At 45.3% G+C, this 14791-nt stretch overlaps 1 protein-coding gene across 2 annotated transcripts in view; it reads left to right on the forward strand.

The window, feature by feature from the left end:
• The window catches only part of reln (reelin), a 91562-nt gene that overhangs the window by 30137 nt on the left and 46634 nt on the right, over positions 1-14791 (forward strand). For both annotated transcript variants that reach the window (XM_037107303.1, XM_037107304.1), the window contains exon 3: positions 8162-8300. In XM_037107303.1, coding sequence (XP_036963198.1) covers positions 8162-8300 — 139 coding nt within the window. The remainder of the gene's footprint in view (positions 1-8161; positions 8301-14791) is intronic.

The following is a 14791-nucleotide window of genomic DNA, read 5'->3' on the forward strand; positions in this document are numbered from 1 at the left end:
GCCTGCCGCTGAAGCTGTGGTGTGTGCCTGCCAAAGCTACAGTGACACACACCCACAGAAGGCTGCCGCTCATGGGCTTCACTGATGGATGGACGTATGGATGGATGGACGGGATGGAAGGGTGGAAGAAGAAATGGGTGCTCAAGGACTAGCAGGGCGGGGGAAGGGGAGTTTAGTGACTTTGCCACCCAGTGTGGTAAGCCTCTCCTGGGGCACGGAGCTGGCTGTCCTCCACTGGGTGCTGCTCCACAGGCCTCACACTAGCACTCAGCAAGACTCGGCTATGTCACTCCAAACAGGCCTTTCAGCAACATTTCACCCTGATGCTTTACATAATGCACGCACATCTTGAGCCTGGGACTGAACCCAGATTTAAACAGGCCCCTGTATTGCAGCTTGAGTCCATCAAAAACAGGGAAACCGGGAAGGGGAAATTCCCTGTCAATACAGAACTCATTTTCAAGGCTTTGGCCATCCCTCCACTCAGTAATAACAACATTGTGCTCAGCAAGGCTCTGAAAACGTGGCAATATCACTAAAAGGATGAAAAGCCTGAAGATCGAAGAGGTTTTAGACTCATTTTTTAGGTGAAAATGAAGGTAGAATGGTCAAATTATTACCCAAATCGTCAGTAAACATCTTTCACAGCCTGGAGACTTAGTTTTCCAGTGCAGTGAGGCATTTTTTTGGTTCCACCTCTGAATAAATTGGCTTGAACACTGTTGGCTTGTTCTCAACACATGTGACCGGCTGATCCTCGACTGTTTCTTGTCGAACTCTGCCATAGTGATGTTGTTATTATTCCCAGTGGTTACTTCGTTGGAACAAATCGCACCATTTCTGGTAGAAAGTGATGGCCAAAACGATGAAAACGAGACACAAATTTGCAACATTTCACTGCTACAATATGTTCAGCCATATTAGCAACATGCATACTGGCATTTGTATATACTAAGCATGAGTTTGCGACTGTGTGAGTGTGTGCCTTTTTAGATGGATTGCAGGGCTGTGCGGAGATGTAGAAGTCTCATCTATCATGCAGGGTGGGGCTCCGAAACACACAACACTTGTTTGATTCAGAACAACATTCATTTCAATTATGACACATTAGTTCAGGGGGGTATATTAATGCTCCCGTGGTGTTCCTGTATTCCATTTATCATTCATGCTTGTGTGGCTTGTACTTCCTGATCACTGGATGGGAGCAGTGCCCGGCCTCAAGCAATGAGCTAAATGTTTATTTTCTTCATATTTTGTATATGTGCAGTGTATCACGGAAGAATACGGGCTTATTTAATTAGTAGAGTATTTGTAGTATGTAATTGTTCATGCCTGACCATATGCGGTTGTGTACTTTCAGCTGGTTAGAGCCACACTGGCAGCTCCCACAATAAGCCCTCGCTGTGTGTGTTTGTGTGTGTGTGTTGTGTGGGTGTGTGTGGCCTTGCCTTCAGGAGTTTATGGATGATGGATGCTGTGAGATACAATGGAGGCCTAAATGAAAGAGCAATTGTTCCGTGAATGCATGCATATGGGCTAAAAATTGGTTTGGTGCTCAGAGCCCGTCCGTGAAAACATACATTTTATCTACACACACAATTGGGTTCTTTCACAGGACGTTCAAACCGAATGACTGTGCGCACATGGAAAAACATAATAATGTAAACATATACACATGCACAGTCTCATGCATGCTCACCTACACACACACACACACACACACACACACATACAGCTCCACAGACCTCCAGGTGTCCTTTACTGCCAGTTAAACTCTCTTTCATTCATGTGGCAAACGCCCCCCCCCACACACACATTTTCCCACAGAGTCTCTTACCCCCTCTCCCCCTGGCCACTGGCATCTTTCACCACCCATATTAACACACAGCTTCCTCCTGGCAACGCTGTGCCGGACCCCTGCCATCACCTCAGCGCTGCCAGCCCGTCTCCATGGTAGTGTGATTGGCAGATGCTGAGATGGATGCCCGCTTCAGCCAATGGCAGATAAGAGCCGGGTCGTCATGCGCCGACCCTGCAGTGGTCCGGCTGACCAGCTGAGGGTGGCGTTTGGAATAACGGGTGAATGCGACGCAACGGGCGCACACAAACACACACCGACGCACATTGCAACGGATCATTCAGCAGCACAAAGCGTATGGGGTCCCTGCTCAGGCTGTCAGTACCGTTGTGATGTATCATTTATGTCGCCATTGTGTGGCCCTCTCTTTAAACATGTTGACAGAGGCATTATTCTGGCTTTTGACAGATTCCCATACATTCACTGGCTTTTAATAACACATGTTAATGCTCCAATAGGCTTATGACAGTTTTTTGAGAATTACCACATGAAATATGGACCTTTAATGGGCCCGCTCTCCAAATGATCTGGGGTGGTATACATTGAATTTCTAAGTCTGAGCAAGTGGGAGAATGATCACCGTTGTTATCATTCTGAATATGCACACACACACACACACACACACACACACACACACACACACACACACACACACACAGGCCTGGAGGACAAAAGATGTGCGTCGTAAACATTAATCTGTGCTTTTTAAATGAGACCCACTTTTCTGTGTTTAATCATAAAGCATGTAGTGAGCAGCGACAAAAATGAATTCCTTAGACAAAAATCAAATAAGCTAATCTGCTTACAGCACATTACGCTACTTCATAGCGCTTTCATTAACGCCCCGAGCAAACTGGCGTTCATACACATGCATTTTAATATTCTGTCTGTGTTCACATGTGCAGGCGTAAAGGGTGAGGAAAGTGCCTGTTACGATTGTGAATGGTGTGTGTGTGTGTGTGTGTGTGTGTGTGCTCTAAAGGTGTCCATGAATGTATTGAAACCAACTTCTCTAGATGAGAAAGTTGAAGGAACAAGCATCCAGATTCCTCTCACCTCTCCGGCTCGAGTGCATTTTCACCACCGCCTTCCTGTCAGTCAGAAATATAGCAGGAAAGACGTGTTGATATCATCTCAACAACCGTTTATCAGGAGTGGATACAGTCAAATCAAACACAGACACATCACTCAAGCTAATAGCTTTCTGTTGCTCCACACGCCAGATACTGCTGAAGGACACTTGTGAAATGAGCACAAAATCCAGCAGCTATTTGGTGCCGACCAGATGTCAAATGGTGTGTATAAAGTCCGAAACGATTCCGGTAAATGTGCACATCAATTTGAATGGTGCCTCTCGAATTCTCGCCACTCTGCCACAAAGCCTAACTATCAGTTCTAGTGCCAGTTAGACCGGCTCCTGCTGGTCCTACAGTGTGAAGTCGCTGCCAGGCTGAGCCACCGATTGCCCATCTGCTCCATCGGGGAGAATTCTCACTCCATCTACTTGACTTGTTTTGAGCTTGGCTGTGGAAAAAGCTCATTAGCTTTGCAAAGTGCGATATAAAGACAGATAAAAAATGCTGCCTCCAAACACAGAGATGTTAAGAGGACACAGACAGATGTGAATGAAAGTGTTTACATATTTGAAAAAGACCCAGACGGAAGGAAAAAAAAAAAAAATGTGGATAAGTCTTTGTTATTGCAGACATGGGCGGATTGAATATGAATACATATGAGGCGCTCAACTTCCCACTTCCTTTTTGTGGGGCGCTCAGAAAAAAATTCACCACAATTACCAGCAGAGATTGATGTCAGGGTGACACTCCTACAACCAACATATGACCCTTAAAATCCCAACACACCCATTTCCTGTGTTTTCGTGTATCTGAGCGAGTTTGTGTGTGGGCCTTTGTGTGTGTGTGTGTGTGCGTGCGTGTATATATGTGTGTGTGTTTATATTTATGAAACACGCTCTGCCCAGTCATACCGTGGGAGTTAGCAGGTCATCTTCCTTTGCCATTAATCACTGCCGACAGCTCGTAAGTGCCCAATCTGCATGTGAAAGGGCCGCCTGTGTGTGTGTGTGTGTGTGTGTGTGTGTGCGCGAGCAAGTGAGCGTGCACGCGTACTTGCATGTGTGCATTTGACTGTGGCCGCGCGGCTGCAACAGTCCTCCCAAGATCCCCCCCGTGGCTGCTTATTTAATTAGAACGTGGCCTCTGCTGATACTCGCCTGACATGCACCGGCGGCGTTTGCGCTGCAGCTACAACTTGTGTCGCTGTCCGTGAGGGCTGCATGTGGCTGTGATAACCGGCGAAGAACAAAAACAGTCACAGCTGACGGAGCATGAAACGTTTTGTTTTTTTTTAAATGTTTCTTTCATTATGCCGACGAGTTCAATAACTGTCAGTTTCGATAAACACATCTGCATCAAGCTCTTCCGTTAGAGGCGGAGAATTGTGGGGGGCCGGGGTCAACAGTTAGAAAAGAGGGGATGATGAAAGCCCCAAAAATACTGAAGCAAATTAACATCCATCACATCCGCAGGTACCAGATAAGGTAAAATGGATCCTCAGAGGCCATCTGAGGGGAGAGTAAATTAATTAACAGTCTTTGCGGTCGGTGTGACCCCACATATGAGGACACAGGAGAGGCCTTATTATATATTTTCGCTTTAACAGACCATCTTTCTAATTTTTCTGCTCATCTCCACAGACATAAACAGGAATATCAGAGCTTCCCTTTTTTTTTTTTTTTTTCCCCAGTCCAGGTTCACTACAGCTTGTTGCTTTACTGGATGAAACGTTTGGGGATTTGGATCTCATTGAATAATAGTGATTTTTCTCCCTCTCCCCCTCGCTCCCTCTCTCCGCCCGGACATGAAAGGCACTAGTTTCGTTATTTGCATTTCTACGCCTGAGTGTATTTTTCAAGTGGGAATAGAAATTCTGTGAGCGGTGTCGAGTCCCAGCGCTGCTGTGTCCTGGAGTGCATCAGTCTGCCTTTTCATCTTCACCCCGCTCTAACTGCTCCCTGCTTTTCTTTAGCCAAACCAACAGTTCCTCCCTCTCTCCGCGCATCTCTCTGTCTGCCGCTGCCGTCTCTGTTTTTATCACAGTGTCGTGCTCAAATTTTTGTAATTCTGTGCTTGTTTTCCCTTCATCCAATATCAGCAAGCAAAAGTTACCATAGCCTTTGGTGAAGGAATTCGGTTTGTATTGCAAGAGTTTGCCATCACTCCAAATGAAAAAAGGCACTTATTGACAGTGCCCTCCTCTTTTTTTTCCCTCAATGATGAGCGACAGCGCTGTAAACGAGAACACTCCTTTGAATGAGTGATTCAATGTTTCTGTCCGTCTGTCCCCACCGGCCACAGCCCGTTTACTTTCTCCTTCTGCTATCTCCTCTGCTCAGTCTGCCGCTCAACCCCAACACCACACTTCTCTCTGTCTGTCTGTCTTCGCAGCTTTCCAGCTAGTGTTCCCGCTGCCACCACAAGAGCTAAGCTTGTATTAGGCACATCTGCAGGGATTCTGACATTGCGCCACGGCAATGTGTTGAGAAAAGATTCACAGCACTTCTCCCTCTCTTCTGTTGCCCCGAAAATTGGACAATCAGTGCCGAAAGCGTTGTCCCGACTGCCTTGGTTTGCGACAGTAAATGCGTGGCATGTAACAGCAACGAAAATCGGTCTGGAAAATGACACTCTTTTGTGTCAGAGGGGGTTAAAAAGAGAGAAAGATGCGTGGGTATGTAAGTGCGTGCTCCGTACGTTGGCGGTAAAGATAAGGTTGCTGACGAGGTCTCGCCCGGACAAACAAAACAAATCGCAATAACCCTCGATGGTAATGTGTGTTTATGTGCGTATCCCTGTGCAAGTGTATGCGTTCGCTGAGGAGTAAATCGCCATTAGGCGGAGAAGGTTGTAGCCGAGGTGATTAGAGAACAGCAGTACTATTAGTGGGTGATTACATCTCAGTCTGCTATTACACACCAGCAGCTCCTCTCGCAATGTAAGAAAACGTCTGCGTCGCTCGACATCTCGTAAATCTGACACACGAGGGCCACACGCTGCTCGCACTCGCACATAATGACACAATATGCTGTTGTCATGTGAGAGCTCTTAAATCACACCGCTTTGATGATCATTCAGTTTGAACTCCAGTTGAGTAAGGAGTTGTATGTTTCTTACTTACTCGATGAGAGAATGCACCAACTCCTTGGTGGAGGGAGAACCTTCGCAGGCCCCACAGGCTAAACAAATACGTGCACGGTGCTCAATTAAAAACCAAGCTTGCTTTTTCTTGGCTTTTTCATCCGACAGCAATGATAACTAGGTTTGTTTGTACCACGCCGCACACACACACGCGCACACATATGCACGCACACATCAACATAAATGTCACGCAACGATACAAACAAACTCATGCACACACACACATACACACACGCACACACAGCTGGCCGCAAAAACATTTATGGAGCTGTCGACATTGCGTGTATTTATGGGCGCAATCTGTGAGGTCAAATTTATTACTGTCAGCAATGGGCGGAATTATTTCTCTGCGAATAATTAGTTTTGCACCACACACACACACACACACACAAACGCACAAACATGCACACACAGTCTTTGCATATTGATTTGCACATTGATTCAGGGGATATTAAAGCTCTGATGTTATTAATCATTGCTGATTATGTTTTCAGTGAGCTGAGTTATGATGGAGGAGCGGGTTGTGGTTTGCAGGTTGTACAGAACGGAGGGGCCGCCACCAGACCGCCGCACACTTCCATACACAGATGGGACATCACATACATTTTTTAAAACCGTCTGAATGTGTTCGCTCTGTGTGCGCTGGACCAAGCTTCGCTGACTTAGTGTTGTAGAATTGACTCCAAGATAACCTGCCAGCGCACACCATACTCCACTTGCGATTGCGCGTCTCTCTCCGCTACAAAGCCGCTTGGTTGCAGTAAATTATTGAACTCCTCAGTACGTCTGCACGGTGATTGATGAGTCAGGCGGCGTCCTGCCCTTGCCCTCTGCGATGTGAAGGAAAGATTGTGTGACATGATGTCATCCCATCCCTGCAATCATAGCCGGACACGGGCCCTCATTAATAAGAGCACCTTTACGTAGTGTCAGCTCACAGTGACTGAGAAAAGAAGGAGAGGGTCGGGATAGAAAAAATAATAGTGATGAAAGGAGAGAAGGTGTTTGAGGACTGGATGTGAGGCAGGAAGCAATGAGGAAGAAAAAGGAAACAGTGGGATGCCAGCGGATGGAAATAATAACAGTAGCATGGCATGAGATCAGAGAGGAGTAATAAAAAGCAAAGGGAAAGAGGGGATAAGGTGCATTGTGTGCATGTGCAAACTTAGAAACAGGGTTCTGTAGAGTCAGTCAGTGCTCAGTATTCATCTGCTTCGGATGTATGCCGATGTGTTTTTACAGCAGTAAGTTAAGAAGTTAGCTTTATTGTCTTACCAAAATATTACTGCAGTCGTTCTGTTTGACTTTGCTGCAAATGCACAATACCATTTTTTTTTTTTCATTTTAATGTGGTTCCCATTTCATTACTGAGTATAATCAACCTGAGCAGACTTGCTTGAGATACAGTTGGTGATCCATCACCGTGAACGTCATTATTTCAGTGACTCTACGGGGATGTGGATTAATTAAGTAAGCTGTGTGGAAACTGGTGAGAGGAGGTGGTGACCAAAAAGACTCCGTAACTTTAAATATAAACCTTCGCACCACAACTGCAGTCTGTTTTAGTAATAGCTGGTCTTTGTGCCTGAATTTTTTGACTCTTTTATAAAGGCAATAATGATCAAGAGGCCTGCGAGCGCACACCACTGGCCACCGACAACGTAACAATCTTGAGGTATTCATGTTTTGTACTTAAACGTGCTATCTACAAAATTAAGCAGCAATATTAACTTTCATGTCTGTGCTAGCCTGTAAAGTTATGTACGCATTACGTTATTTACACGTTGAAAAAAACAGGTCCTTTTCAATTTGGAGCCCCAGCTACAGCAACAAAGAACAGAGAAGGTTGAATCACAACACGCAAATGGGACACACAAAAGGCATTTCCACGTGGTATCACTCAACTTTGATTCCATAGTAAAATTTATGAAAACCAGCTGCGACCTACAAGTCAGGGAAAACATCTGAAGGACTAAGGCAGCTTTGGTAAATGTTTTGTCGTGATCCAATGATAAGATGACACAAAAACACACTGTGAACTGTCCTCTGCGGCCTCTCACTCATCCTCTTCTCTTTTCTCCTCCAGGTGTGATGCCAGAGCGGCAGTTTGCTGGAACCCAGTTCGTTTGCAGCGTGGTCGCCTCCCACGTCAGCCACCAGCCCTCCTCCAGCTTCAGCTTCGTCTGGATCGCCCCGCCGCCCGGCACTGGCTGCGTCAACTTCCTGTAAGTCCCGTACGCCTGAGCGTCTCTGTGTGTGAAAGTGAGCCACTTAAAACAGGACAAAACAGAGATACTGCAGATCCAGGACCTTTACAGCAGCCACGCGCCCGACCCCCAGACACTGAAGTCGTAAAACCCTTAACAATAATATCCGTTATTGTTTTGTGGCTGCGTGTTGACCCAGTGAGCCTGAGAGAGGATTATCAGCTGACATCATGGGTTGTGTTTTCATTTTCATTTTCAGAGAAAGGATGTTTAAAGGCCACCCTGTCAGAGAGAGCATTCATGATGGCTGGAAAGAGGTTATATTGAGGACACAGATAGTGTGTACGTCCTCAATACCTTGCTTGACAGGGCCTGTGCATTAACAGGTGGGAGTTCGTGTTTGCCCTGCCGAGAATAACCGGAAATATGAATTCCTATCCTCTCAGTCAGCGGCCTTGGTCCCTCTTCCCTTTGGAAAACGTCCAAGAGGCTGAACAGATACACCCATTCCCAGAGGATGGGGCGTGAAACAGACGTTCGCAAAACACTTTTTGAGATAGAAAACCTCCTGTGATCCGTGATGAAGGCATTAATATGGAGCAGTTATCCAGCCGCACTAGTACAAATTAGAGGCTCAGTTGCGACAGTCTGTGGGGATTGTGCACAGGTCTGTTTGTGTACATGTCACTGGCTGTGTTTCCCCGAAGTATACATGTTGTTTGACTGGCTCAGGACGAACAAAGATCCGTCTTAATACGCCTGAGAAAAGCCGTGTTCCCTCTTCCTTTTTCTCATTTTCATTGCCCCCCCCCTCCTCTGTCTGCTCTTGCTCTTCATCATTTTCTCCATCTCTGTCTGTTGGAAACATCCTCTAACTCTCTTTCCCTGTAGTTCTCTTGGCTGGTGATTTACAGCCTCACGCTGATAATCAGTCAAAATGCAATTAGCAGCTGTTACTGGAGAAGCACGGAGGGAAAAGGGAGGACTCCAGTAACTCTGCCCCCATGCAAAGTCACAGCGGCACCACATTTCAAAGATCTATCAGAAAATTCAACCATAAATACTGTGATGTTAATACACTTGACAAGAGCAGTTCTCACAAGTCTACATCAACAACGGCATGTTCTTCAAAATGAAGTCTCAAAAAAAGAAAACATTATTGCCATCATATGGTTTTAATCCTCGGATAGTCAAATCAAACTGCAAACTAATCTTTAATTTTCTTTCTCCCTTTTTTTTTCATCACCATTCATCCTCGCTCCAGACTTGAAAGACACTGCAGATTGCACATCAGTGCTTCATAACAAAAAAAAGAAAAAAAACACAACTAAATTAAACATTTTGGCAGTACTCACAAAAATCCCTCAATGAATTCCTGGAGGGACACGATAGACTATCAGACTTTTATGGACAGACTGACAGAAAGAGGATTCAGTTGGGGAATTTGCTGAAGTGGAGCTGCCATTTAGACAATATCCACAGAGCCAAACAGATTTACTGGCTTTTTGGTCTGCCAGCAAACACATTTACTGTTGAGCGTGTGTCAGCTTACGAGGATTGTGTGTTTCCTCAGCGTTTTGCACGTGTGTGTGTGTAGTGGGTGCCCATGCGTGCGCTGTGTGTTTGCGCCTGAGTGTAAACCACGGAGCAGCAGTGTGCCAGTGCTGATGACAGCGGGGCTGGCAGGGGGCCACGACTGTATGACAATAGGGGCCCCTGCGGCTGACCTTATCAAAGTCAGCCAGTCACACTCCAGCTGGCTGAAGACTGCTTCTAACACACACACACACACACTCTCTTACCGCACCCTGTTCCAGTTCACAGCCCCCATCTCCATGAGTGTATCCTCACCTCCAGAGCTGCCCTCCCCGGGTTCATTGACGTGACTCTGGGAGAGATTCAACAGGCGCGGCCCTTGTGACCAAAATCTAGAGTTACCTTGGTGGGTGACCCGACATTTCTCCTTTAGGTCTCCCTTCCTTTCAGACGTGATCATACGACTGTCACTTTTGTCATTTTGTCTTCCAGCATTGGATTTTAGAAATGAACTCGCTCAGGAAGTGCAGATCTTGCAATCAAAGTCAAACAAAGTAATAAAATATGGGTTAAGAGATGTTTGTCTTAGCCATACAAAATGTAGATAATGCAATGTCCTGCCCTTGTCCACTGCCCTGATTGATACAAGGTCCATTTTCCACAGGCAGTGTCCATGAGTGTTTAAATTAAAGGCGCAGACACCCGACGTCCTTCACAGGGGCTGGAGCAGGTCTGCCGCTGCATCAATATGAGGGCTTCGAGCAGTTTTATGGGCAATATTGTGGGAGTGTTCCTGGTAACACATCACTAGCAGGAGTGTGATAGAGTGCAGTGACGGTGGGCATCCAGAGGAACTCATTTTCTGGGTGGCTGTAAATTGCAATCTAAAGAGAAGGGGAGGCCTTGGAGAGGAATAAGAGAGGAGAGGAGACACACACACACACACACACGTCCACAGTGATGAAATGTAACTCAGTACCTTTACTCAGTCACTGTACTTAAGTACAGTTTTGAGGTATTTGCTACTTGACACAAGTATTTTTTCACCTCACAATTTTTTGGAGGCAGATATTGTACTTCACTAGGTTTATTTAATAAGTTCAGTTACAAGTTACTTTGCAGATTACATTTTTAAATTGATTTATTTTATCTTTATCATTTATTAAAGCTGTATTAAAGGACACTTGGGTTACAACTTGGCACATATTGTATGGGAATAGAAACTAAGCGAGGTAGCAAAGTCCAAGACCATGACGAGCAGTAGAAGTTGACAATGAAATGTTCAAATCAATTATAAAAGGAACCAGTAAGTCAGGCTAAAATGTTATCAATGTTATAAAATATTTTTTAAATATATTTTCAGACATTCAACAGACATAACTTTCAATTAATTAATTAAAAGAATGAATAATGGATTAATGTATAATTAAAGTGATCACTGGCTTCAGCCCTCAAATGAACTCACTCCCTGCAATTGTTCCCGCAAATATTGTAGTGAAGCTACGCTGTAGGCAGGGAGAAAAACCTTTTCTGACACACAAAATGCAAACCAACTCACGCTTTAATGATCGCATAAAACACAGTTGTGCCCCACTTTTTATTCTTCGTGCTCAGACATGACAGTCCACACCGCGACATAATGTACTGAATGCTTTGCTGCACTTAACAGAGGTGAGAATGGTTAAAAGCCTCCTTTGGTGAATGCAGAGATGCACTGCTGTGTCTCTTCCTTTCTTTTCCTTTATTCTGCTTCACTTACACCCTCCAGGCAGTCACTGCTGTGTGTGTGAGTGTGTGTGAGTGTGTGTGTGTGCGCATGTGGTTTTTAAATGTAACAACAGTTACATTCAGAGAAACATATTCAAACATAACTCCTAACTTTGTAACTCTTTCTTGCTCGTGTGTGGGTGCTATTCGGCCCTTTCTGGGTGCTGTGTGCGCACATGCAGCCCCGCACTGACAGTTCCTTGTGTGTGTTGGTAGTTGTGTGTGTGTGTTTGAGCTGCAGTGTTGTGTACCGTCTCCCTGTGGGTCTCAGACAGCTGCCTGGTTAGAGATTGCTTTAATTACTGCACGTGAGCCTTCATCCCAAAGTGTTCCCCCGAGGAGACGGTATCTGCAGATCCTAATGGCACACCAGATCTTTATGTCACAGCACATTGTGCATACGTGTGTTTATATGTATTTATTCGCAAACGCATGCACGTTTGCTCTTTTTTTCTCTACCTGCAGTTCCTCAGCGGAGACTGATTGAAGCCACTTGTAGGAGCAATTAGGAGGAGAAATAGAAATCAGGCAGGTGGGCGCTAAAACGCTTCTCTTGTCTTGTTATCTGTAATTGAAAAGGAGCGGTTCCTGTGTTGTAATTATTCCGGGTGTTGTTGTGTTGCTGATACTGCCATCTGTTCAAAGCAGGCAGGTCTGTGCGAGGACGAAGTTTGTGAAACAAGGTGTTGCATCGTATGTCGCAGACTACAGTCCACTGGAGCATGTGAACACGGCCTCCTTTGGCTGCTTTTGTTGAAGAAAAGCTCCTTGCGCCTTTATTTCATTCATCCACTATTTATGTTCATAGGGGCAACTCTAATTACCTTTTGCTGAGGAGGTTATGTTTTCAGCCATGTCTGTTCTGTCAGCAGGATTACACAAAAACTGCAGATCTGGATAAAGGGACACATCCAGAGATTGTTTTCTCATTTTCTTTTGCTGGCTGAAGGGTCTTGGTGGAGGTGTGCACTCTAGTTGCGGTGATAAAAACAAAAACAACTGGCAAGAGAAGGTAGGTCCACAATTGGCTGATAAAGAGCCATTAAAAACACCAAGATTACAAAGGATAGATAGACAGATAGATAGTTGGGAGATCGGAGACACATTTTCTGAAATGGCTGAAGGGTGTAAGTGTGTTGGCTTAAAGCAGGTGCTGTATTTTGTTCCAGCGGTCAGGTGCACTAAAATTAAACGTGGTCTTTTCAGTCCTAGCTTGTCGCACATGTAGCAAGAGTCTGTCAGCAGAACAGGTGTGATGAAGCCTGTCTAACAACAGCTGCAGCAGGTAGACCGGTGACATATGGTAGATTTATTACCGCTTTCGGGCGTGGTGCTAAAAATTTGGGTTGACCTTCTCCAGTTTATTACAAGAATGTGTCCTTTAACTCATCCAGTCCGGTGATTGACAGCTTGTTATATTAATCAGAGGTCAAAGGTCAGAGTTCAGATATCAGGCTGGCAGCTGATCTATCTCACCCAGCACCTCATTCCTCCTGGTATTAGTCCTCTCTATTGATTTCCTGTTATTCAAGTCAATCTTTCGGTCTGTTTTAACATAAAATCACGAGTTAATGAGCTCCCCTCGTCGCTAAAGGCTCCACAGACGCCTGTGGCTGTGTGGCAGATTCACTGTAGACACTGGGCCAGTGAAAATGAAAGATTGGTTCAAGGTAATCCCATTCTGGCATTGTAGATTTAGAAAATACGGGGTAGAAATGTGAAGCATGACAGAGCACATAAATCTGAACCACTCTTTTTTCTCCGCGAGCCGACCAGAGCTGCAAATCTGACGGAGTCCGCCCATATAATTCCAATTTTCATATATCACACATTCACGTACAGGACAGCAACTCTTATATCTCTCATATTCATGTGTTTAACCTTTCTTAAACTTTTAAGATGTGCCAGTTTTTTGTTTTTTTTTTCAGAGTTCAGCAGTACATCTTCAACTTTTAGAGGCGGAGTCATTCCCGTCCTCCTCGACGGATCAAAGCCCGGTCTCCTGTTGCTGGTTACCCTAAAGGTCTCTGCATCCATGATGTGGTCTTATTTCCCAAGGGACGGTCTCCCGTGACCCCTGAAATTATATACATACACCCGTGTACAGAGAGGCACATGGGTGCACACAGATACATGCACGGCGCGCTGATCAATACCATCACAAATTGTCCACATCACATCTGTGTCGCACCAAACATCACGCGCTCTCATCAGCAGGTCACCTCGGACGGTGACCTCCTTATCAATTTATTTATTTTTTGATGAAATAGAGCGTGGAGACTGAAAAAAATGAAAAGGTAAAGAATGATTTCAAATGCAGCAGAATGAACCGTGCTCAGGGGAGACGGGGACGCTCACATTTTTGCGAGCGATGATTGCCTCGCATTCTGCGATGTCTGTTCCCCGCAAACGTGACTGACAAGATGAATTACAGACATGACTTGTTGTTGGGGATTCATCGTTTGGTTGCTGACTCCGGGTCAGTGCTGTGGATTATTCTCTTTCTCCCCCATCTTGTCCTAGTCTGACCCTCAGTGAGGAGGCAAGGAAGGGAGACAAAGGTTTTTAAAAAGGCAGATTTTAAGCAGACTTTTTAGACTCAACTCTCTTCATACTTACTCCTAACTGCCGTTGTTTTCCTAATCTCCCCTAATTATTACTCGCTAAAAGTAGTCAAGGTCAATTGCTCTTCTCCTGGCTGTGTACTGAGCAGTAACGGCGCGTCTTCTGGCTGTATTTGGAGTCGTAACTCTCTGTGACCCTGTGCTAACAAGCAGGTAATTTGCCAAACAACTCCCAAATCCCTCCTCTGTGGAGCTTCATTAAATTTGCATGTTCTCCGAGAGCCTTTTTCAATTAATTAATTTAGGGGTAGGAGGGAACGGAGGGTGGGGGAGTTATGTGATTCCACAAAGCCAGTTACGACTCCTCAGGCCCTGATGGGTGAGACAGTATCAAGGCTCAGCTGAAATAAATAACATTGAGGAGCAAAGAAACAAGGCTTCATTAGTGGTTTTCTGGAGATTCTTGTTTTCCCTTTTTAGTCTGCCGCTCTCATTGTCCTGTCTTTGCTTCTCCATCTTCCCTTCCTCTCCTGTCTTTTACTCGCTGTCCCTGATTGTGGTGCCATAACCGCAGCTGGTCCTCAAAGTGGAAGATAAATCAACCAATTACGGGTGTATTATTTTAAGGGCTGGGTCCAAATG

This window comes from Acanthopagrus latus, chromosome 8 (assembly GCF_904848185.1).
Source record: "Acanthopagrus latus isolate v.2019 chromosome 8, fAcaLat1.1, whole genome shotgun sequence".
Lineage (NCBI taxonomy): Eukaryota > Metazoa > Chordata > Actinopteri > Spariformes > Sparidae > Acanthopagrus > Acanthopagrus latus.